Source organism: Heptranchias perlo, chromosome 3, assembly GCF_035084215.1.
Source record: "Heptranchias perlo isolate sHepPer1 chromosome 3, sHepPer1.hap1, whole genome shotgun sequence".
Classification (NCBI taxonomy): Eukaryota; Metazoa; Chordata; class Chondrichthyes; order Hexanchiformes; family Hexanchidae; genus Heptranchias; species Heptranchias perlo.
Genome location: NC_090327.1, coordinates 18,452,057 through 18,478,107, shown reverse-complemented (window position 1 = coordinate 18,478,107; position 26,051 = coordinate 18,452,057). Strand labels below are relative to the sequence as shown.

General features: G+C 42.4%; 1 protein-coding gene across 3 annotated transcripts in view; it reads left to right on the top strand.

Annotated features, from left to right (window-relative positions):
• LOC137310786 (receptor-type tyrosine-protein phosphatase mu-like) overlaps nt 1-26,051 on the top strand; it is a 797,377-nt gene that overhangs the window by 619,776 nt on the left and 151,550 nt on the right. For 2 of the 3 annotated variants that reach the window (XM_067978404.1, XM_067978408.1), the window contains 3 exons: nt 12,887-13,038; nt 13,125-13,202; nt 23,280-23,306. In XM_067978404.1, coding sequence (XP_067834505.1) covers nt 12,887-13,038; nt 13,125-13,202; nt 23,280-23,306 — 257 coding nt within the window. The remainder of the gene's footprint in view (nt 1-12,886; nt 13,039-13,124; nt 13,203-23,279; nt 23,307-26,051) is intronic. The other variant, XM_067978407.1, reaches the window with a different exon arrangement.

Genomic DNA, 26,051 nt, shown 5'->3' with positions numbered 1-26,051 from the left:
CTGTGTTAAACCGAGGCCCTGTCTGCCTCTCAGGTGGATGTAAAAGATCCCATGGCACCATTCAAACAAGAGCTGGGGAGTTCACTCAATGTCCTGGCCAATATTTATCCCTTAACCAACACCTAAAAAACAGATGACCTGGTCATTTATCTCATTGCTGTTTGTGGGAGCTTGCTGTGTACAAATTGGCTGCCGCGTTTCCTACATTACAGCAGTGCCTACACTTCAGAAGTACTTCATTGGCTGTAAAGCACTTTGGGATGTCCTGAGGTTGTGAAAGACACTATATAAATGTAAGTCTTTCTTTAATTACCCCATTTAGGATGGAGTCTCCATCATAGGCCATCGGTGGATGTATGACCTCTTCTCCTGCAGTAGAATCATAGAAAGGTTACAGCATGGAAGGAGGCCATTCGGCCCATTGAGTCTGTGCCGGCTCTATGCAAGAGCAATCCAGATGGTCCCACTCCCTCGGCCTTTCCCTGTAGCCCTGCAAATATTTTCCTTTCAAGTAATCATCCAGTTCCCATTTGAAGGCCTTGAATACTGCCAGCATAGCAGACCGATCAAAGTTTAGGGTTCTCACTGTCTTACTTCACATATGGAAATGTCCCCTTGATGAGGTACCAGAGAACTGTCAGCACCCTCGCAAACAGGGGAATTAGAAAAAAAGTTTGGCCTTATTTTCATTGGGCACAAAGCAGGAAGCAATACCTTCCTCAAAGACAGAATTGTAGGATCACATCAGGCTTTTTTGCCAGTGTTTATTCAGATTAAAATAACGGACCGGAAAACCAGAAATAGCAAGGGAAATGGATTGACTGGACATTTCCGAGTTTGAACTCTGCAGGCAGTTGTAACATGTACCATCATGTGGATTTTCAACTAAGGTGAGTTTTTCAGAAAATATATCACATTCTCGAATTTCAAACGTGTCTCCATGTGGCATTACAATTAAAAGTGATTAACTTTGACTGCATGATTGGTTTTACATCTGTGGTGTGTGTGTGTGTGTGTGTGTGTGGGGCGGGAGGTGGGAGGGTGCGGTTGAGAGAATTACCAAGACAATGAAATCAGCGGCATCGTATTCTACGCTTGCTCCTGCACCATACATTAATATTAATTTTTAGCTCTTTTACTTGAAGATGAAAAGAACAGCTGCAAATGCTGCCAATCTGAAATAAGACTGTTCAACCAAAGAGTGGAAGACAGCTGAGCCTGATACTGCTCTCATCCAACGTCTACTCTTCGTCAGTGGATAGGGAGCGGGATTAAGAATCTTCGCTGATTTCCCCTTCCCCACAGCCTCGGTGCACGAGAGCCAACTTTAACATTGCTCTGACTAAAACCAACTAACACATCACAGACTGAAGATTGGAGTGTTCCCATCTCTATGGGCTGAGTCCCTATGGACCTAGAGAGATGTGATGAAGGAAAGGTTTGCATTCGAATGCATGATAGAAATGATGATGTGGTCCACTTAACTCTATGGTGCTTTCAGTCTTCCAGCAGGATAATGAAAATAGTTGAGATGGAGAGAACTGAGTATGAATAAATCATGGCTTCTTGGGCCTCAAGTGATGCCCATATAGACTAAGTATCATGGTCTAATGGATATCTGCAAAGCAAAGTTTCAAAACATTTTCTAAATCCAAATCAATGTAAATTGGACCATCCAGCCTCTCCCACACAATTGTGATACCTTGTGCATCACAATATATACACTCCCTGCCCCACCTGAAACTATGTTATCTCCTTTAAGAACCGGCCCTTTAAGAACATGCTGCAATGCAGAAGCAGTTGACCAGTTTTGTGCATGGGGACACCATTTTGTTTTTACTTTATCAAAAAGTGCAAAGCTCCATTTATCTCACTGTATATTTGGCATTTGCAAAGTTGAGCAGATTTTTTAATTAAAAATCTAACAGATCAAGAATTTTGGTTGGTGCTTAGTAATGCCTCTTAAGGAATCATACATTTATGACATCTGGGGAGTGAGGAGGGAGGGGGGTTGGAGGGACAATTGTTTGATTTCCCTGGAATTTTGGGGAAGATTGATATCTGTAATTAAATGTGGTTTAGGGGCATATATCTCCCTGACAGTTGGAGAGGTCAGGAAGAAAAGGACTTCACATCTGATACATGGTGCATCATATTGCTTGGTGATTTAGGGGGATATTCCTTGTGCTCCAATTTATTTCTGCACTTCAGTTTACTTCAATAATGAACACAGGATAGGAGCAAGAGCTCAAAGGCTTAACTGATGCTACTATTTTGATTCACACTGAAGCCACTGTCTAATATTATGTTTGATACGCAGCTCATTATTTCTAGAATTGGCACTTGGTTGGAACAGACATGAGTGTGCAACTGATTGCTTATTTAAGGTTGATCTGTGGAGTTTCTGGTTGTGTGATCTTGGATTAAGACTCCTTGCTCACATAACCCGAAATAAAAGGGTTGTCTGTTCAAAACTCCAATGCAGTATAGTTTTCTCAAAATATATTTCTTTCTAATATGAAGGTAGGATGAGACACTGGTAATGCAGTTAGACAGTCTCTAGGACATGAATTCAAATCAATCAAGCCTGATTAATGAGATGAAAGTCTCCTCAATGTAATAGCTGTAAGGCTTCTATGTAAAGTCAAAAGTCATGTTGGGAAATCCAAGTCTGGTTCCTCGTGGGCGTAACTCCAGTTCCTAATTGATATGGTCCCACACTACAAAACTAAATAGTCACCCTCACTCTTGAGAGGATCCAGAATGGCTCGTGTATGTAATGGTTCTGTTGAGGTTGGGACTGAGGCATACTGTTGGGCCAAAGTAGAGGGAGATTTGCTCTCTATCTGTCTGGCCTTTACTGGACCCAGTAGTGTCTGGGTGCACTGACACCAGGGCCTGGAATGGAAAAGTGTCCCATTCCCCTCACCGCGATAAGAACAAAATTCACCAAAAATATAATAAAGGCTAGGAGCTGGGTGTGCTGAGCTGATAAAACATTTTCTTTTCTGCACCATCTGTTCTGTTCTGATGATACTCAAATTCCCGCAGATTGTAGAACTCCAGAGTGCAGGAGTTATCCGTAGCTTCTCACAAGTGAAATGAAGCAGATTCCATTATTGTACAGCTAATGGGGTTTTTTTTTTATACGTAGCTAAAGAATCTTTCCTTTAAGAAAAGATCAGTGAGGTTAAACCAATTTCACTGCATGATTATGTGACTCAGGCATTTTGATATCTGATTGATAGCTTAGCTTCACTCCAGTGCTGTCATGAACAATCCAGTATCTCCAAAGTGAGAAGCTTTCACATTTGTCTTGCTGCATGTTCGCATACCATCCCATTTCTTTGAAAAGGCAAAGTTCATTCCTGAAAGTGCTCATGTCCATTGTGTATATTTTGTTTTTATGTACGTATATAGCTTCTTTCAATTAACAGCTTAAGAAACGAAAATCGAAGCAGTCTGGTGCTCTCTGTTGTTATGTGAACGTGCGGTGCAACGTTTGGAGTGGGCGATCGAGAAAGATCGGCTGCCGTTCTTCACGATTGCTTCTCAATCTCGGCCGACTGTTGGGATGGGGGGGGTGGGGGGGACAGGGGAGGCTCCAAATAGTGGAAGAGAAAAAAAGAGAAATCGGACGGTGAGTCAAACCACGTCACTGTTGCATAACTCCTAATAGATCATTCCCCCCCACCGCCACACTGAGTTTGAGAATGCTGACTAGCATTGGACCAGTGAGTTCCAGCAGGAAATTAAATAAAGTCAAAAGTGGGGGGAGAAATATTTATCTGGCTGTCAATCCATCCACCCTCAATCTGTCCATCTATCTCTGTCTATCTTTAACTAATTAAAAATCGTGTCTATGTTCCCGTAATATTGTGTGATTTTAATGTTGTAGTGAGCATCTAACATTGCTGATAAGTCCATGCTAATCAGCTGACAACACAGGCCAACCAAATCCCAACATTGATCTGTGATGATTAGCCACTCCTCCCCCCGCTTCTTCCCCCCCCCCTGCCCCGCCCCTTTAATCCTCCAGGGAATTTTACCCACACTGCCTATCCTCTGCTTTACTCCCAAGATGCCCCAGTGCTTCACTTTTGCTCCCCTCCCTCTCTTGGGCACGTGCTGAATATTTCAGCTCCAGTTCCAGCTCCACTTTTTCCTCTAACCAAGGCCTGCTGATTCTGATTCTGCTCCACTCTATTCTACAGAGGCCCACCCTGACCTTCTAGTTCTGGCCACTCTACTTGGGCCCACGCCCCACTCTTGCTGCTCTCCCAAGCTCCATGCCTCACTTTTGCTGCGCTGTCTGACCCAAAACTCTGTTCCCTGCATCGAGGCTGCACGCCTTGGCTCTCTGATTCTTTTTCCAGTCCAGTGTTGCCTCACAGCCTCGAAGGGACAGACCCCCCCGCCCCCCCCCCCAACGTACCTGTTTCCACTGGAGTTTTGCTGCCTCTCTACTAAGACATCAGCTTAGGACATGTGACAGGGCGCTCACTAACTCTGTGTTCCCCTTGTTGCCTTAGCCCCACTCCCTCTCAGCAATCTGTTGCCTCCTCCTCCCATCTAGTCTGAGCTAATCTGCTACCTCTCAACCTAGAGTGTAGGCCCCTGCTCTCTCCCAGGCCTGAAATTCTCAGTTTCACTCACACCCAAGCATTTTACCCAGATGTACCAGTACAGGCCAAGGTGGTGGCTCTGGATTATCAGGACAACAACAGGAAGACCAACTAACCTAAGGCATGCAGTAGGCCCTCCCTCACTTGCAACTTACTTTTGGGATCCAATCCCCCATTCTGTTCTACCCTACAACCCCCAGCATCCTCCCAGCTCAAGCACTGGCTCCAGTTTCTCTCTCTCACCCCCTTCCCATGTTATAGCAGCTGCCAGATGCCCTCCTAGCTACAGCCTCTTCCCACCGAGTCCCAATACCCACATCTGACATGTTGACTGCCATTTTTCTCTATGGCCTGGGCTTTCAAGAAGATAAAATATACAACATGAATAGATCAATAAAGTAACATGTGCTAGACACATATTGAAAGTGCAAGAGATACAGAAGAGAGAAAGGAAGGAAAGACTTGCATAAAGAGGGAAAAAGAATGACAAAAAGAGTTGGAGAAAAACGTAGAGACATAAATATAATGACAGGAAGTGCATGAGACCTATACCAAGAGAAAGAATCGAAAACAAAAAGAAATGTTTAGAGAGATTAATGGGACTAAAAGCCGACAAATGCCCTGGACCTGATGGCCTACATCCTAGGGTTCTAAAAGAGGTGGCTGCAGAGATAGTGGATGCATTGGTTATGATCTTCCAAAATTCCCTAGATTCTACAACGGTCCCAGTGGATTGGAAGGTAGCAAATGTAACACCGCTATTCAAGAATGGAGGGTGAGAGAAAACAGGGAACTACAGGCCAGTTAGCCTGCCATCAATAGTCAGGAAAATGCTGGAATCCGTTATTAAGGATGTAGTAACGGGGCACTTAGAAAACCATAATATGATTAGGCACAGTCAACGTAGTTTTAAGAAAGGGATTTGACAAATCTACTGGAGTTTTTTGAGGATGTAACTAGCAGGGTAGATAAAGGGGAACCAATGGATGTGGTATATTTGGATTTTCAAAAGGCATTCGATAAGGTGCCACACAAAGTGTTGCCACACTGGATAAGGGCTCATGGGGTTGGGGGTAATATATTAGCATGGATAGAGGATTAGTTAATGGACAGAAAACAGAGAGTAGGGATAAACGGGTCATTTCCAGGTTGGCAGGCTGTAACTAGTGGGGTGCCGCAGGGATTGGTGCTTGGGCCTTGATGAAGGGACCGAGTGTAACGTATCCAAGTTTGCTGATGATACAAAGCTAGGTGGGAAAGTGAGCTATGAGGAGGACACAGAGGGCTCAATTTTGAAATGGTGGCAGGTTGGCAGCAGGGGGGAGGTGAAGGTGCCGTGGCAAATCTGAATTAAAAAACGTACCTTTTCCGACGTGATGGTGATGTAATTGATGGTGATTAAAGTTCCTTTCCGGGTTTCGCGCCCGGCAGCCAGTCTGATTGACACGGGGTGGGGGGGGGGGGAGAGAAAGAGAGCGAGCGAGGCTCATCCAGCGCTGAAGATTGGAGGGGGGAGAGGGGGAGATCGGAGAGGGACATCAGAGGGGGAGACATCGGGGGAGAGGGGGACATCAGAGAGGGAGACATCGGATATTGGAGCAGGGTGGAAAGATAGGTTTGTTTTGTTTTTTAACTTTGTGCAATGGTTCTTTATTTAATTTATTTCGTTTATTTTTGCCTGATTTCACCAGGCGTGAATCAGAAGCCGTGGGAAAGCCGCCCAGGTAAATTTAAAATCGTTTCAACTATCTAATACATCAGAAATAAAGTACCTTAAATACCTCAATGAGGTACATTTGGTTCTTTAACTATCATCCCGCCGGCTTTAATTGCCGACAGGACTTCCGGATTTGTGAAGCACGCGTGCACACGGGCATGTCTGTGGGGAACTCAGATGTCGGGGGGGTTGGAGCCGGCTTCCTCACCCGCTCGGGATTTTTGCCATTTTCGCAGCCCTCCCGCCCCAAAAGCACCAATTGAGCCCAAAGAGTCTGCAAAGGGATATAGGCAACTTAAGTGAGTGGGCAAGAAGGTGGGAGGTGGAGTATAATATGGGGAAATGTGAGCTTATTCACTTTGGTAGGAAGAAAAACAGAATATTTTTAAATGATGAGAAACTATTAAATGTTGGTGTTCAGAGAGATTTGGGTGTCCTTGTACACGAAACGCAGAAAGTTAACATGCAGGTACAGCAAGCAATTAGGAAGGCAAATGGCATGTTGGCCTTTATTGCAAGGGGATTGGAATACATGAGTAAGGAAGTCTTACTGCAATAGTACAGGGCTTTGGTGAGACCTCACCTGGAGTACTGTGTACAGTTTTGATCTCCTTACCTAAGGAAGGAAATACTTGCCGTCGAGGCGATGCAATGAAGGTTTACTAGATTGATTCCTGGGATGAGAGGGTTGACCTATGAGGAGAGATTGAGTAGAATGGGCCTATACTCTCTGGAGTTTAGAAGAATGAGAGGTGATCTCATTGAAACATTTAAGATTCTGAGGGGGCTTGACAGAGTAGATGCTGAGTGGATGTTTCCCCTGGCTGGAGAGTCTAGAACTAGAGGGCATAGTCTCAGGATAAGGGGTCGGCCATTTAGGACTGAGATGAGGAGGAATTCCTTCACTCAGAGGGTTGTGAATCTTTGGAATTCTCTACCCCAGAGGGCTGTGGATGGTCAGTCATTGATATATTCAAGGTTGAGATAGATAGATTTTTGAACTCTAAAGGAATCAAGGGTTATGGGGATCCGGCGGGAAAGTGGAGTTGAGGTCGAAGATCAGCAGAGCAGGCTCGAGGGGCCGTATGGCCTACTCCTGCTCCTATTTCTAATGTTCTCATGCAGCAAGAGAAAGAAACAACATAGTTTCTGTCTGTGAGCAATGCCACAGTTAATCAGCTGATTCTCCTTACCTGGATATTTTGCATTTAACTAAGATAAGAATGTCACAGAAAAAAATTACAAACAAACCCTAAAGAGTTTTGCAGAGGTTTCTGATTTGGCAGCCTGGTCATTTATGCACAAATGCTCATTTGAGTGCTGGGACCTCTCTTTGTGCCTACTGAGGAGCAGGAAATATGTTTTCCAGATCATTAACTTGACATTGGAAATTAGTTTGCTGCATTAAAACTAAAAATCTAAATTACGCCACATAAGATCCTCATGCATCAAGACATCTTGCAGACGTCTGACTTAATTGTTTGCTATTACAAGGAATTAAATAATTGTGTGTATCAAAATTCCTTATCTTTGCATTGGATCCAGAATATTAATTTTGCATTTAACTAACGGAGGTAAATATGAATATTGCCACCCTGGGTTGCGTAATGTACATTAAAGACAGCATGCATTATAGAATGCATTAAAAGCCAGTTTCCTTAAACATAAATTATACATCGGTTAATCTATTAGCTTCCTGTTGCTTTTTTACATTAGGTGGCAGTTTCAGACAACAGAAATGATGTACCATATTGACTGCTTATGCTGCTTAAATGAATAAATGAGCCTTAGTGTTGCAATGCTGCAGTATTAGTTATGAGGAGCCATCCATAATTGTCATAATTTTCACAAGTATACAAAGCGTAGCCTAGAGAATGAATATTGCATGTACACTTCTTTATAAATGTGTGTCTATTCTTATTGAGAAATCTATGGCTGGGTGCAAGGTGGCCGATACAGGACATTCATGTGGTTGAAAAGAGCAGGAGAAGATAAGGTAAATTAGGAAGTTGTGATTTGATGATGCTCACCTTTGGTTCAAAAGGCTGTAGATTGTAGGAGAAATGGAAGACTGAAGGAAGGAAGAAGCCCCACAGTGTTGAGATCCTGAAAAGAGAGTTGGAGCAGGAAAGTGTATGCTGATTTCAATACAGTGAGGGTGCAGAGAGGCGGAAGAGCAATGCAGGATGGTGTCTTTTCATCACAGGAGGAATGAGTGAGGAAACTTCAGAGGAGTAATGGCTATAGTAGATGAGAAAGATTGTGACAGGATCAGAGAAGTTGGAAATTAAGAAAGAAAGAGGAAATAACTTGCATGTATTTAGTGCCTTTCATGACCTCAGGACATCCCAATGCGCTTTACAGCCATTGAAGTACTTCTGAAGTGTAGTCGCTGTTGTAATGTAGGAAAGTGAGACAGCCATCGCCCGTCCACCCACCGCGATTTTGGAGAGGGTGAGGAATTATCAAGTGCTCCTGCCGAAACGGGCGGGAGTCTCAATCAGGGACCCTGATGCAATGCAGTGTTCCAACAGGTGCATCGCTGTCCAAGCCCAGCCCAGTGGAATTCAACGTGGAGCAGCCTATCCAGCTCCTTAAAGGGACCACTGGAGGCCACTCCAAACATACTCTAAGTAAATTGTTTTACTGCCGGACTCTCCCTGGCACCCGCCACGATCGCATGCTCCTCCCTTAATTAAATATTGCCGGCTCACAGTCCCTCGCCCTCCCAACAGCAAGCTGCCTGACAATACTCAAAATGCACGGCCAGCTCACCAAGAATATTGTAACGAGGCCTGACCATAAAAATGGTTTTGGCCTTCAACTAAAATTAGCAAGGGGGGACAGTGGGCTTGCTCCACCTACTGCCTGCCCAGAGGTGATGGGCTTGCAACCATTTAATTCCTGAACTTTTAATCATTTCAATACTTGTTCTTGGTGCATTCACACTTGGGTGTCTGTGCATGGGTGTGTGTATGAGTGAGTGTTTGTGTATTGTATGTGTGTCCATATACATGTATGTGTGTGTATATCTATGTCTGTGTGTTTCTATGTTATGTGTTTTGTGAATGAGTGTATAAATATATTATACATAAATATCCGGAAAATCAATTCTGGAAATAGACTTCTGCTGTTTCCTGCTCTCCCCCTGAACTAGAAAATTTCATCAACTTTGCTTCTAATTTCCACCCTTCCCTCACCTTCACAAGGTCCATCTCCGACTCTTCCCTTCCCTTCCTTGACTTCTCTATCTCCATTTCTGGGGATAGGCTGTCCACCAATATCTATTAAAAGCCCACCGACTCCCAGAGCTACCTTGGTTACACTTCTTCCCTACCCACTTCCTGTAAGGACTCTATTCCCTTCTCCCAGTTTCTCCTTCTCTGTCGCATCTGTTCTGACGATATCACCTTACGCACCAATGCTTCCGATGTGTCTTCCTTTTTCCTCAACCAAGGATTCCCCTCCACTGTAGTTGACAGGGCCCTCGACTGTGTCCATCCCATTTCCCGCACTTCTGCCCTCGCCCCTTCCCTTCCCTCCCGGAACCATGATAGGGTCCCCCTTGTCCTCATCTTCCACCCCACCAGCTTCCACATTCAACGTATCATCCTCCACCATTTCCGCCACCTTCAGCGCGATGCCACCACCAAACACATTTTCCCCTCCCCCCCCCTTTCAGCATTCCGAAGGGACCGCTCCCTCCGTGACACCCTGGTCTACTCTTTCATCACCCCCAATACCCGCTCTCCTCCCCATGGCACCTTCCCATGCGAGCACAAGAGATACAACAGCTGCCCTTTCACCTCCTTCCTTCCCATCATCCAGGACCTCAAACACTCCTTCCAGGTGAAACAGCGATTTACTTGTACTTCTTTCAATTTAGTATACTGTATTCGCTGCTCACAATGGGGTCTCCTCTACACTGGAGAGACCAAACGCAGATTGGGTGATCGCTTTGCTGAACACCTCCACTCAGTCCGCAGTCCTGCCGGTCGCTTGTCATTTTAATTCACCGTCCCACTCCCACTCTGACCTCTCCTCGGCCTCTTGCATTGTTCCAGTGAAGCTCAATGGAAGCTCGAGGAACAGCACCTCTTCTTTCAGTTAGGCACTTTTCAACCTTCTGGACTCAACATTGATTTCAATATCTTCAGATCAGAACCATGGCTCCCATTTTTTCGGACAGCAGGTGCAGGTAATGGTTCTGATGTTGCCATTTACAGCTCCTCTGGACCCATCTTTTGTTTCTTTACTTGTCCCATTACCACCCTCCTTGCCTTGCATCATCATCCCTTTTGTCATTTAATCACTCCTGCCCTCCACCCTATCGCAGACCTTCCCTTTTGTTCTTTCCTCCCCTCCCCTTCCCCTCTTTCCCAGGCTCTGTATTTGCTTAAAAACTGTTCAATCTTTAACTTCTTCCAGTTCTGACGAAAGGTCATCGACCTGAAACATTAACTCTGTTTCTTTCTCCACAGATGCTGCCTGACTTGCTGAGTATTTCCAGCATTTTCTGTTTTTATTTCAGATTTCCAGCATCCGCAGTATTTTGCTTTTGATAGACTAAAGGCTGTTACGTCCAGGAAAGTTTCAATCACGATGCAGGAACACTTCAGTTCTAATCTCTTAACAAGTAGAATTGATTTCAATCAGGATATCAACAAGTGTTATATATTCTGGTCACTCCTAACTATTATAGCAAAACAGCCATGGGGAAATGCAGTTTTTAAATTAATCCTGCAGGTAACACACGACTGTTATTCAGCTCAGCCTCCTCCCAAATCATTTAGAGTTAGGATATGACAAAATAGGACCTAACCACTCTGCAGTGGAACTAATTTGCTTCAGATTATGCAGTTGAGGCTTAATATAAAAAGATGTTTAATGACTCAGCAATTTTTCATTTTTGATCAATCAGTGGTTCGAATTAACATTTATTTCCAAGGTAAAGAGCTTCTCTGGATTTACAAATAGACTAGAGGAAAAATTGCAGAAAATCCATTTTTTTCAGAAAAGTTTATACTAAATTCTTTATAGGTTATTCTAGTCCGGTATAATACTTCAAACAGGGAAATTAGCTTCCAGAGCATTGCAAGAATTGCAACAAAGTGATTTGTTAACTTTGGAATTAATTTGTAGGCTACTGGAACTGATCATTTCGACTCTCTGATAAAAAGGCAAAGCCCTGGTAATTAATTGGCATCTTGGTTTATTTTAAATTTGTTCTCAGGATGTGAGCAACACTGGCAAGGCCGCATTTAATGCTCATCCCGAGTTGTCCTGAGAAGGTGATGGTGGCGGGCCTTCTGCTTGAAACAGCTGCAGTCCTTGTGCTGACGGTGCTCCCACAATGTTGTTAGGGAGCTAGAATATTTAATCTGGTGATGTTGAAGCAACCATGTTATTTGTCCAGATCAAAATGGTGCGTGACTTCGAGGGCAAACTGGAGAGGATTGGGGTGGAAATTGGTCTCTGGTGAGCCCGTTTTCTAGGCAGAAAATGGGAGCAAAAATGACCAATTTTGCTGGGCTTTGCCCTGCGCTCAAGGGACGCCTCAATAACAAGAGTTAGGCCCCTTGCCTGTGATAAAAAGCAGGATTCTGTACATGCAGACTCAAGTGACTGAGTGGAATGCTGTTAACTGGGGTACAAGAGCGGTCAGATTATACTGATTTAGAAGTAATGGGTCAGTTGGCTTTCTTCAGTCTGTGGAAATTGAAAGGCTGCCAATTGTACTATCAGAATCTTAATTAAGAAAAACTTCTTTAAACAATTGTCCTCAATGCCCTGAGCTTGGGAAGGGGAAAATTGCTCCCTTTTCTAGTAACCCCTGGTCTAGTAACCCCTGCTGGAAAGTTCACATGTGTGGATGCCAGATGAGGACTGGATCAGACTTGGCTGTGGGGAATAGCTTGCCAAGACTTGCTATCCAGGGTCACATATTGAGAATGGTCATGAGCAAAGCAGCACAGGGCAGCTGCCATTTGTGGAACTGTAGCCCAGCGAAAGTCATCGCCTTCAGAAGAGAAGGAGTTTGAAAAAAGTAGGGTTTGCATCCTGCCAGTTCTAATGTGAAGCAAAAATAATCGGAGTCATTGCTCGAAGGTAATCTTGCTTATTACAATATGATTCCTTTTGGCACCAGCTCGGCAAAAATCGTAACACGGCACTGATATCAAACCTACAGTATAGAATCAGAATGAATACTTCATAATCCTTAATGTTAGAAAGGAAGATACCTGTACACTCATGGGTGTCTTCATCATTTCCCTTGTTCCTGTGGTCTTCTTGCTTTAAAGTTGTTTCTTAGAGGTATCCTAGGAGCAGACCTTTTTTGGGGGAGCCCAACTTAAGTAACATCGTGAGCAGGCATGTTGGACCTTGAGCAAATGTAAAGGAGTCTCTCTGGTAACTTTCAGAGTTATTTGGTTGTTCAGATAACTTCAACTTAAAGGATAAGAAAACATCCAGAATTCAAAAGTTTTTATCATGTTCCATTAAAAGTTAATTGTGTGCTTTATTTTCCCCTTAATGTTTCAAGAAAATTAGCAAAGAAGCGAAAAGATACCCTGAGCAGCACTCGGCAGGAGATGACTGTGATGGTAAATTCAATGGACAAGAGTTATACCGAGCAAGGTACTAACTGTGACGAGGCTTTCTCCTTCATGGATACACATAATCTGAATGGAAGAGGTGAGTTAATAAGACATTCCATCACTTAATAAAATGGCTCCCAAACTCTGTAAATCACTGAACCATTCTTTCCCATTTTCTCTCAGCCATCTCCTCACCATCTTCGTTTACAGTGAAGACAAATACACTGAAGAGCACATCAATACACAATTCCTACTACCCAGGTAGTTGAGTTACTTGCTCTTATACTGCGTGTAACTGAAAGTTTCCTTGTTTACGTCAGTTCATGATTTTTGTCCTTTTGAGAAGGACATTATAGAATCAAATCTTTATGTTCCATTCCGGATTGTTGTATCAAGAATAATTTCTTCCGCAATATGTGGGAAGTACAATTTGTAGATAGGTCAAATGTTCCCAGATTGGTGTGGCTATGATTATTCAAGTGCTACTCAGTCTTCCTGCAACTTAGCAGCCAATTTATGGTTCCCTTTTAGTTTCATGTGGGATTTGTCGTGGCAAGCAGTGAGATATAATCAATAAATCCAACACCAAAGCTGCTTCGATAGCTCATGAGCGACCAAGTTGCCGATGGGTTATGTCTGTAGTCTGTCTTACAATTAGGGAGATCGATCACATCTTACTGCTGGCCTTAATGTATTCTATTCATACCACATGTTTGAATATTATTTTATAACAAATTTAAGGTTAATTGGTTTCACAGGTACAGAGGTAGATGCAAAAACAAAACCTCCAAAGTTCCCGGATTATACGAGTGGTATAAATGAAAAGTGCAACTCAGGTCTACATGCAGTTACAGAATGCATTGATGCCGCTCTGAAAATGACACATTTAGCATCTTGTGGCAAAAAAAAACAGGATCATTGTATTTTTCAATGAAGAAATCAACTCCAGTTTTCTCCCCCTTCTACTGTAGGCGCTGACTCATCCAGTTCCATGGTACTTCATTCAAGTGACCATTGTTCACGTGTGAGTGTAGACAATGTCCTTCGTGTGTCAGCATAGATAGAATAGCCTTCTGACACTACCACTGAGATCCTCAGAGACGATGAACCCTTTCATCACCTAATGACCACACTTTCCAGCAGGGACATTGGATAGAAATCAGGAGCAGAACCTTGGCTGATTTTTTTTTTTCCCTCCTCCCTGGACTCCGAGGTCAATTATAGTGTCCTTATCATCACCCCGGCTGCGATCAGCTCTGAAGGGAATTGAACTGGGACCTTCCACACTGGTTAGATGGGATCAAGCCATCGAGAGAACCAAAATAGTTTATCGGGATTTTAAAAAATACAGAACAAAAACTGGTTGGGGTAGATCTTGACTTTGTGCGATGGTGTAAAACGGGTGATGGTGAGTCGGCAGTCCTCTTTTACATCTCTCCCCATATTTATTCCCACAGTTGCTATCACCCCATTTTCCACTATCTCCCAAAGTCAAGATCTACTCCGCTGAGTGTCAATCCCTTGTCAATTGTAAATATCAGAAAATCCCATTATTTTCAATGGGAATTCCTCACTCACTTTTGGACACATTGGATGGGAAAGAATGAAATTATTCCTCAATATAACCCTCTTTTTTGAGGGAACTCAAATAGGTTTTGGTGAAAGTGCCAGTGAAGATATCATTTTTTAAAAACTGAATATAGGAATATTTGTAATTCTGAATGATGGCCTTCACTTTAAATTGAAGAGAGTAATTCCTGTTGCTGTGGACACTTGTTAAGAGCTGATGTTATTAGCACTTGTTTCCCCTTGATGTGTTCATTATCAACAAAAGCCTGTTCCCTGGATACGAGCCTGTTTTGATTTTACCTGCAGCACAAAGACTTGTTTTGATTTCACCGCATGCCAAGTTCTGCACAAATGAAAAGCTCCAGTTTTGTGTATTTTTTCTACTTGTGCATAATGCAGTATGCCACATCATCCTGTTTAGAATAACACTCTTAAAGATGTCTTTTGTTCCATGCTGACAATCTCTCCATTAGCATAAGTGCCTCGAGAATAATGATGCAGTTTTCATCTATTATCGCATGAATCCAGGTACAGTTACAGTGAGGTACAAACAGCAATAAGCAAATAGCAAGAGCGCTCCTGGAGCCTGCTTTTCTACACACAAACTGTGCTAAAGGTAACAGCAAGCAGCACATAGCAACCTATTACCATAAATTTTCCCCTGGTCCAATTTTTTCCCCTCCTCTCCTGAAAGCACCGACTCATCTTCGGTACTTGGATAAATTACCACAGGCAACAGCCACCCTTTGATACGTCAGCCTTGATTTTTTTCATATCTGAACCTAGACAGAGAATATTGGCAGGATATTGGACCATGGAAGGAAGAAGAGGAGAGAATCAAAGCTAAGCCCAATCTTGTTCTAATCCGACATGTATTTTTAATGGTGGGGATTTGGGGGTGGGGTGGGTAGCTGGCAAGGAGTGGTAGGAAGGTTACTGGATAGTGATGATGAGCAGGAACCCGGCCTGATTTTTTTTTGCCCTTCGAATCTCAGTGTTGTTGATTTTAGTGCTCTTACTGTTAGCTTAACTGAGATCAGCTAACTCGGCACAGACTGTAGATTAAACCCGGTCTGTGAAGATCAGCAATACAATGGGAGTGTATCTACATAATTGGCCATTGGGATAACTGATTATTTTAAGAAATTGATATAATGGACCACTTGGCACCAATGCATTGTTACAATGGCGAGACACAGAACAGAAGGGTTGTAGATTTTTTTCCCCATAATTTCCTACCTGCTGAATTCCTGATCTATGCTAAGTCTGTAGAGTTGGAGGATGGGGCAGATTACAACAACAACTACTTTCATTTAGATAGCGCCTTTAATGTAGGAAAACATCCTAAGGTGCTTCACAGACGCGTAATTAAGCAAAAATTGACACCAAGCCAAAGAAGGAGATATTAAGACAGCTTGGTCAAAGAGGCAAGTTTTAAGGAGGGTCTTCTTCACCTCTTTCTCCTCCTTTAAGTCCTCCTTATAACCTACCTCTTTGACCAAGCTTTTAATTTCCTTTCCTAATATCTCCTTCTTTGGCTCAGTATCAACTTTTGTCTGATTATGCTTCTGTGAAGCACCTCGGAACATTTTACCACGTTAAAGACACTGTATAAATGCAAGATATTGTTATCAATACACCCTGATCTCCGTAGGTAATGGAACAAAACTATTAAACACTGACCTGCTGCACTCCACAAGCAACAACTCACCTCCCCCCTCCCCAACCCCAGCAGCACAGGAACGGTTGTGCATTATCTCTTTAATCCCTTATGCAATAGATTATATGTCTGTAAATCAGATATCCTGTGGATTTGTTACAACATGCCATATTGTCAAGTCAGTGATACAGTTGGAAAAGCAAGTTAATACTATTATGAATGCATCATGCTGTTTTCTTGATTTGAAATACAGCGGATTCCATGTATTGGTGCCCTTTCATTCTCATTTCCTGCTTATTGTCCATAATTCTTTTCAATGCATCCACGTTTGGTTTATTCCCCCCTTGAACGCTGTTGCTTTTAATTGCCAATCCTTGCCTAGTGCCATGGTCTCGCGTCCCATTACAGGTGTGTACTCAAGTATGAGTAGCCACATCTCATGGGAACATGGGTACTCTCCTACCTCTCCCCTCCTTTCCTTCCTTCTGTAATCAACAGCCTTTTAAACCCCAAACTTGGCATTGCCTGACTGCTACTTCCTGATTTACCTCACATTCTTTTTTACTCTTTTCAACCCTGGAGCTGTCCTGAACTATGGAAATTAATCCTTCACCTAAGGTCCAGACTGCAGCTGGCAATTTTATGTGAACAGAAGCAAGGGTGGGTGGGGGAGTGGAGAATGAAAATTGTACCTGTTACACAAAGACAAGAGATGGTCAGAGATGATTCTAGATAAGCTGACCTTGAGAGGTGCCCAAGACCAACTTAGCTCTAAATATCAATTTCTAATTCACCTCCATTATCTGATTTATAAGCGTAGAAATTGATGTCAGTGTAAAGCACTATGAGAATTGAGCCATGTTGGGAGTGTGTCACAGCACTTGCACACTAAACATGTCTTTGGCATGAACAATATTGCTGGAACCCAAAAATGGTGCTCTTGTGCTCAAGTGCGAATGCACTCAAATCAAATGATGCTGGAAGGGGTCAGATTGCGTATTTTAAGGCAGAGCCTCGCAAATGGCAGAAGAAATGTATCACTGATATATAATTTCATCCACATGGAACAGGCTTTAAGGGAGAGGCTTCAGGGAGAAAGCTGGAGCCTTCATTTAAAGGCAATTAGAGTCAATAATTTTTCCTCATTGCTTTTGGCCATTACACTGCTTCACCAGCACTGAAGTTGGCAGAGGTAAACAAGCAGGAGCAGGATAGGGTTGCCAATTACATCAGGTCACTTACACACCTATTGCCATTTGGTCCAGTGTACATAATACTGCGCCATATTTGACCAGAAAGAGATGGCTGGGGAGAGGGATGGAATCGGGGGCGAGGGATTTGTGACGGGAGCCATAGATGATGACTTAAGTCTTTCCAATGTTTACCTGGAGGAGATTGTGGCTGATACAGGATTGGCCATGATGTTTGATCATCAACATAGAACTGTGACAGGCATGTGTGGCATACCTCTATCCCCACCGTTCCATTACATAGCAGGTTCTCTGTACCAAGCATAGCTACTGGTAATGATAGAGGTGCCTAAGGAGGCTGAGGTTTATAAGGGAGGCTGTGGCAGAGCTGTGCCTTCACAAAGATTGTCGCACAACCTATAACGTCAGTACAGCACAGCTAGTGCCCATCAAACTTAGCCAGCCCTCAATTTTTATTCCTTGGGCTCCTTCCAGGTTAGTACAAAGAGTATTTGCAGTATCAGCCAATTTGCTGCTCGTGTATGTAATTAGGAGACCACAGTTACATTATTCAGCAGGATCAAATACTTCATTACATTCACCACTGACCAACAGCAACAAAGTGAAAGGGCAACAGAGTTCTGCAGAACTTCTGACTCTCCTGGAGTTCAGCGGGTCATCACTAAACATCCATGTTGTTATTTGGGCCTCTCTGCACAATATTGTGCCCTATATTACCAAAAAGGATTGTTTTTATCTCAATATGGACATTTATGTGACCACCAACACGAGAATCATACTGCCTGTTTTCTGGAATTTCGCATGCAGGTCTTCATTTTAAGACAATCATCTGTACCACCCTTGTTTGAAGGGGAATAGAGTTGTAGAATGACACCAGGAAGACCAAGGCTACCCTATACAACCATGGCCCCCCTATACAACCATGGCTGATAACACATACCAACCATGGATAGAAGCGCAGCATTGGTGAAATGGAGTTCATTCTATAACCAGAATTATCGTCAAATATACCACTGGTATATTGAAGCAGCACTTCGAGTGTCTGGACCAATCAAGGGTAGCCTTGGTGCACCCCATTCCTCCAGGATTTCCAGGACAATTGTCACCTGCAACATGCTCCAGAACCTCTCCCTGAAAAGGTGCTTTGCCATTCAGCTCAATAATCAGTATGAAAGAACTTTGCATGTATGAAGTGTGATGGGCATGTCTCAAAACTCACACACATTAGTTTACCCCCTCGCATTACACATGGGGAGTCAAGACCAAGGGTAGTCTTCAAATAACACAAGGTTAGAGGGTGAGAGCTAATTGGACCAGGGCACATAGATTCAATTAATTTTCCATTTTTAAGTCATATAATTCTGTTCTTATTTCAATGTTGTAAATTCATTATAATTGGGGATGTAGAAATTTCTAATGGAAAAAATGACAAAGTGCACGCAGCCATAAGATTTTTAATATGTGTAAAAAGAAGAATTTCATGCATTATCATCAAAGAATTCCAATATCCCAGTCCATGCAACAGGTTAACACTGTATAAATTCTGCAACTTCCTCATCAGCTTTATATGGAATGATTCTTATTTTGGCATTAGATGATGGTTAAGATTATCTAATTGGATGACAATCAGATTTTCAGAAACAATAGTTCATACAGTTGTGAGATTTAATTTACCATCTGAATACAAGGTCCAGCCTGTGCTCAGTTTTCTGATCTCAGCTGGGTTGGTATTAAAGGTGTTTTAGTGCCTGTGGGTTAGGGAGGGGGAAAAATCAACCTGGGTCACTGCTCCTAATTGCTATCCAGTGATCCCTGCTAGAAAACGCATATATGTGGACATCAAACTTCAGGCTTGATTCTGATGCTCCCCATGAGAAACCAGAGGACAACCAGCACTTGTGGAACTGCACCTCAAGAAGAATCAGTAAAGAGGAGGGGAGAAAATTGGAGGGGGGAACCAAAAAGATACCAAAGCAATAGAGCTCTTTCAGCATCATCACAGACTTAATGGGAGGAGGCTGATAACATTGGAGCACAGTAACAAATGCACAAGTACTGAATTCTAATGGTTAGTGACATCATCTGAAAGATCTCTGTAGGAATGTCACAATAAGATTTAATTGAATGATATGATAATGGATTAAGTGAATGCCATTAACTGGGCAATGAGGCGGGCCAAGTGGAGCAAGTGTCAGTGCGGGAACATTTAGGGAACAGCGATTATGGTATCATAAGGTTTAGAATAGCTATGGAAAAGGACGTGGACCACTCTAAAGTAAAAATACTTAATTGGAGGAGAGCCAATGAGAACAGATCTGACCCGGGTAAGTTGGAATCAAAGATTGGCAGGCAAAACTGTAATTGAACAATAGGCAGCCTTTAAAGAGGAGATGGTTCGGGTACAGTCCAGGTACATTCCCACGAGGGAGAAAGGTAGGGCAACCAAAGCCAGAGCTCCCTGGATGACAAAAGAGATAGTGAGTAAGATGAAGCAGAAAAAAGGGATGTATGACAGATGTCAGGTTGATAACACAAGTGAGAACCAGGCTGAATATAGAAAGTTCAGAGGGGAAGTGAAAAAGGAAATAAGAGAGGCAAAAAGAGAATATGAGAATAGACTGGTGGCCAACATAAAAGGAAATCCAAAAGTCTTCTATAAGCATGTAAACAGTAAACGGGTAGTAAGAGGAGGGGTCGGGCCAATGAGGGACCAAAAAGGAGATCTACTCATGGAGGTAGAGGGCATGGCCAAGGTATTAGATGAGTACTTTGCATCTGTTTTTACCAAGGAAGGAATTGCTGCCAGAGTCTCAGTAAAGGAAGATATAGTTGAGATACTGGATGGGCTAAAAATTGATAAAGAGGAGGTACTAGAAAGGCTAGTTTTACTTAAAGTAGATAAGTCACCTGGTCCAGATGGGATGCACCCTAGGTTGCTGAGGGAAGTAAGGGTGGAAATTGTGACGGCACTGGCCAAAATCTTCCAAACATCCTTAGAAACGGGGGTGGTGCCAGAGGACTGGAGAATTGCAAATGTTACACCCTTATTCAAACAAGGCCAGTCAGTTTAACCTCGGTGGTGGGGAAACTTTCAGAAACGATCATCCGGGACAGAATTAGCAGTCACGTGGACAAGTGCGGATTGATTAGGGAAAGCCAGCATGGATTTGTTAAAAGCAAATCATGTTTAATTAACTTAATTGAGTATTTTAATGAGGTAACAGAGAGGTTCAATGAGGGCAATGCGATTGATGTGGTGTATATGGACTTTCAAAAGGCGTTTGATAAAGTGCCACATAATAGGCTTGTCATCAAGATTGAAGGCCATTGAATAAAAGGGGCAGTAGCAGCATGGATACAGAATTGGCTAAGTAACAGGAAACAGAGAGTAGTGGTGAACGGTTGTTTTTTGGAGGTATACAGTGGTGTTCCCCAGGGGTCGGTACTAGGACCACTGCTTTTCTTGATATATGTTAATGACTTGGACTTGAGCATATAGGGCACAATTTCAAAATTTGCAGCTGACACAAAACTTGGAAGTGTAGTGAACAGTGAGGAGGATAATGATAGGCTTCAAGGGGACATAGACAAGCTGGTGGAATGGGCGGACATGTGGCAGATGAAATTTAACGCGGAAAAATGCGAGGTGATACATTTCGGTAGGAAGAATGAGGAGATTCAATGTAAACTAGAGGGCACAATTCTAAAAGGGGTACAGGAACAGAGAGATCTGGGAGTATATGTACACGAATCATTGAAAGTGGCATGGCAGGTTGAGAAAGTGGTTAAGAAAGCATATGGGATCCTGTGCATTATGAATAGAGGCATATGTACAAAAGCATGGAAGTCATGATGAACCTTTATAAAACACTGATTCAGCCACAGTTGGAGTATTGTGTCCAGTTCTGGGCATCGCACTTTAGGAAAGATGTGAAGGCCGTAGAGAGGGTGCAGAAGAGATTTACTAGAATGATTCCAGGGATGAGGGACTTTAGTTACGTGGATAGACTGGAGAAGCTGGGGTTGTTCTCCTTGGAATAGAGAAGGTTGCGAGGAGATTTGATAGTGGTATTTAAGATCATGAAGGGTCTAGACAAAGTAGATAGAGAGAAAATGTTCCCATTGGCAGAAGGTTCAAGAACCAGAGGACATAGATTTAAGGTGATTGGCAAAAGAGCCAAAGGTGACATGAGGAAAAACGTTTTTACACAGTGAGTGGTTAGGATCTGGAATGTACTGCCTAAGGGGGTGGTGGAGGCAGATTCAATCATGGTCTTCAAAAGGGAACTGGATAGATACTTGAAGGGAAAACATTTGCAGGGCTATGGGGATAGGGCGGGTGAGTGGGCCTAGCTGGATTGCTCTTGCATAGAGCCAGCACGGACTTGATGGGCCGAATGGCCTCCTTCCGTGCTGTAACCTCTCTATGAATCTATGATTCTAACTCAGTTGGATGTAAAAGATCCCATGGCATATTTGAAGAAAAGCAGGGAGTTCCCCTGGTGTCCAGGTCAACATTTCTCCCTCAACCAACATCACCAAAACAGATTAACTGGTCATTTACCTCATTTGCTGTTTGCAGGCCCTTGCATTAGCTTACAAAACAACAAAAAATAATTCATTGAATGTGAAGTACTTCGGAGTGTCCTCAAAATGCAAAAGACACAATAGAATTAAATTTCTTTCTTTATTAATCACTGGAGCTCAAAGTTACATTTTCGATGCGCTGGGAATGAAGCCTTTATTTCTTAACCTTTTTTTGTGCTGCTCTTTCTGCTCACGATTTCTAAAGATCTTAGTATGGGGATGTTGGACACTGCTTATAAAAGGAAAGGGAAAAAATACTTACATTTATATAACACCTTATCAAGGCTTTACAACACGTTTCACAACCAATGAGTTACTTTTGGAATGCAGTGACTATTGTTGTGTAGGTAGGACAGTTAGGGATGGGCAATAATTGCTGCCCTTGCCAGCGATGCCCACATCCCATGAACGAACAAAAAAAATATGTATTTGAAGTAGAATTTCCATATGATGATTTGCAGATTATTTCTCAACAAATGTAGAGTAACAACATTACACTGCTTAATCTTTGTGTGCGGAAACTCATCACACATGAAGACATGGAGCACATTGTCAGTCATTATCTGTATGCGTCTCTGTATCCAATATTTTAATGATGGCGTTAACTATTTTAATGGAGTAATGCCTCCATCAAAATAACAGAGATATATCATTTGCTAATATTACCAACAATAATTTCTAAGCTTTAAGAATATTTTTAAAACAGACATATGAAAAGGCCCATAAATCATGTACAATCTGATCTATATTTAGTTCAACTCATTTTGTTTCCTGGCTCTGCTTTTTTTCTGTCCCTCACCTCTGAAAGGTAAACCTAGAAAAACTCCTGATTTGATATCCTTGGCCTAAAGTATGCACGATTACTGCATTTCACAAACCATCATGTTCCAAGCCACATAACCTCCTTGATTAGATTACTGCTTCGTAATCATGCCAAGTTATCCATTCTTTTCGATGTAAATTTTTATAGATTAGATAAACGTAGGTTCCGACCTTGTTATCAGTTCCAGGTATAAATTATTCTGCATTTAAATCTTCTGAACCTTTCAATTAGTCCTCGCAGTCAGTTCCAGGTATCCATTATTTTCTGTGTAATGGTATTATGACAAGCCTGTAGCTTTATGTATACAGTACAATTCTGGTGATGTAAAAGTTAACTGCTATGTTGCTAGTTTTAAATCATTAATAGTGTTCTAATAAAGGTTTAAGGTACAAATGCTGTGCAGACAATTAAGATGGAAACTAACTGTAGTTTTTTCTCTGGTATGGTACCACCTTGGGACTTGGTTCTACTTAATGGCTGGTCACCAGATCCATTCGTGCCAACAGCAATATTAGGTGAGGACCTTTCTTTTTTTTCCCAGTTTACTGCAAGTCAAGCAGATGAAATAAATTGATTCAGTAGCTTGTGTCTCATTTGTTACCTGGCAAACGGGAAATTAATTTAACACATCTCTCTTAAATGATACATTCAGTGTCCCTGGTGGCCCGGTGTGATACGGAGCCATACAGACCAGGAAGTTCCCAGGTTTGATCCCTGGTCTGTGCTGAGTTGGCTGGCCTCAGCCAAGGTGAAAGAAAGGGGCATGACAAATGGGTTAGGGAGGGGAAAATCAGCCGGGGTTCCTGCTCCTGACCGCTGTCCTGTGATTTCCCCCTGCACCCACTCCCTTGCTGAAAAAATGCACATGTGCGGTCGTCACAGCTGTGATGCCTGCCAACACTCACACATGGAGAATGGCCACTTGTTGAGGTACCGGAGGGCTGCTGGCACCCATGGAACCGTACTCCAGCAAGAGCCCGCGCCTTCAGGAAAGGGGGAAAAGGGAAGAAAATCAGAAAAACAAACGCACGGAACTGTCACATTGCATTTTACGTTATCTTGAAGTCGGCGATCCAGATTGTATTAAAAATGCGATATTCCCCATCAGTTTCCATGAAACTGTTGATCTTATTTCTCCAATTTTGAAAACCTGCTCTTTTGTTTTTTTTTGTTTATTTAATCAAAGCTGCAAATAATGAAACCAGGCATGGTTTAAAGGAATCGAGCATGACTTGCTATTGGAATTGTGATGCAACGTCCCCCATACCATTGGTCTTTCACAGTTTCTAAGACTAGACAGCGTTGCCATTGATTTGTATAGAGATCTACAATGTTTAGGACCAAAGGAAATTCTAGCCATTTGCCAATTTGGGCACCCCTGCAGCCTTCAAACAAGTTGACCAATAACTGCATAACTATTATAGTGTTAAGGGCACCAGTGGGGTGTTTGGTTTTACATAGCAACAACATTAAAAATCAAATCAGTTATAATAAAACATTTTCCATGATTATTTTACTGAACTAGTTAAGAACTGTTCATTTAAAAAAAATTGATATAAAATTAATTTTAAAATATTTTTGACGATGTTCACAGTATTGTTGCTTATGCCCTGTTTCCTTTTCTCCTTTTTTTTCTCCACATTAACCTGTTATGTATCTTTAAAAAAAAAAGTGCCAATAAATGGTAAGTTCCTTGTTTGCCCTGTACCAGAGGCACCTTGTACAGCTCACCCGATTCTGGCCAGTTCTGTTGTGTGTTGACTTGCATGGCAGTTGACATATAGCATTTCATGCCCTGTGCGACAGTCCATAAAGCCATTGATTATGTGGCATGCAAAGCGATTATTCAGAACATTAACCCTCTCTGCCCCATTTCCCCCCTCCCCTCCTCCCCCCCCCTCCCCCACAATGGACTACCTCTTGCATTTGCCATTTTATATTCCGTTGAATGATTTTTGCACTGGCCTTTTCATTGTAATTTTTTTTTGAGTTAAGCTTGGAGTATCATTGAACATTTCACCTTCATTTCTGATGTGCGGTATTACGGCTTGCTTTGAATATTTTTTTTTATGAAATCAAGGCTGGAAATTAAAACCAATTTGCAAATTGGTGGAAACAAATGTATGTGGATCTGTTAAAACTGCTTGATCGATTTTTTTGCAATTGAAAAATAAAGCGGCCTTGTCCCAAACTTAAAGTCATTTTCTCGAACTATCTGACTTGAGCTCGTTTAGTTCAACAAAAGAAAAATGTTGATTTTTTTTTTGCTTCTAGATCCTTTTAAATGAAAAGAACCCTAATAATTTCTGGACCTAGATTTCATTTTAATTGATGAGCATATCATTTACATAGAATTTTCTTGTACCTGGTATGAATATTGAACAATTTGACTATCGATGATTAGCTTGTCAATGAGTAGTAACCTGTTTCATTATTGGCATGACCACTGGGGGAGGGGGTGCATTTTATTTTCCTTCCCAGAAACGTTACTATGTTTTGTAGTATTTTAAAGCTGTGGTATATTATTATTGCCCCAGGAAATTATGTCACGTGACTTCCTGAGCAAGCAAAAAATGGCTTCGTTCAAATAAAATCCTACCTTTCAGCAAATTCGAGCTCACTTAAACACAATTTTTATTTTTGGTTTTTGCAATTGCCTCCCCTTCCTTCCTGGAGGTGCTGACTCTCTCCTGATACCAGCAACCTTTCAAGTACCTTAATCAAATATCCGTTATGCAGGCGGGAGTATAGACAGTGAGTGTTTGCAGGCCCTTCAACTGAAAGGAGCATCACAGCTGACCTCAATTGTGCCCTCACCCAACATCCACACACTTGCACTTTCCAGCAGGAGTCATTGGATAGCACCGAGCGCAATTGCAGCACCTCAACTGATGCCCCTAGCTGAGATTAAAAACTAGAAGAAACTGGAACGAGAAAGAGACATTCAACCCATCAAGCCGACTCCACCCTGAGTCTGTGTATGATCATTCCATCATATACTCCACCTCTCCTCCCCCTGCTGCCCCAACTTCAAAATCCCCCATTTTAAGAAACACGAAAATCCTTCCTCGACCTCCTTGAAAAAAATCCAAGCAGTGCTTTTAATAGTTCGATAACCCTCGATTCCTTAACTCTCCAACTAACTTGTTACAGACGGTGGGTTAAACCTGAAACCACCTTGGCCAATATAACAGTTTTATTTTAATGTAGTAAGTGCCTTTTATCTCATCCATGTATATAATTGGAGCAAATTGACCTTT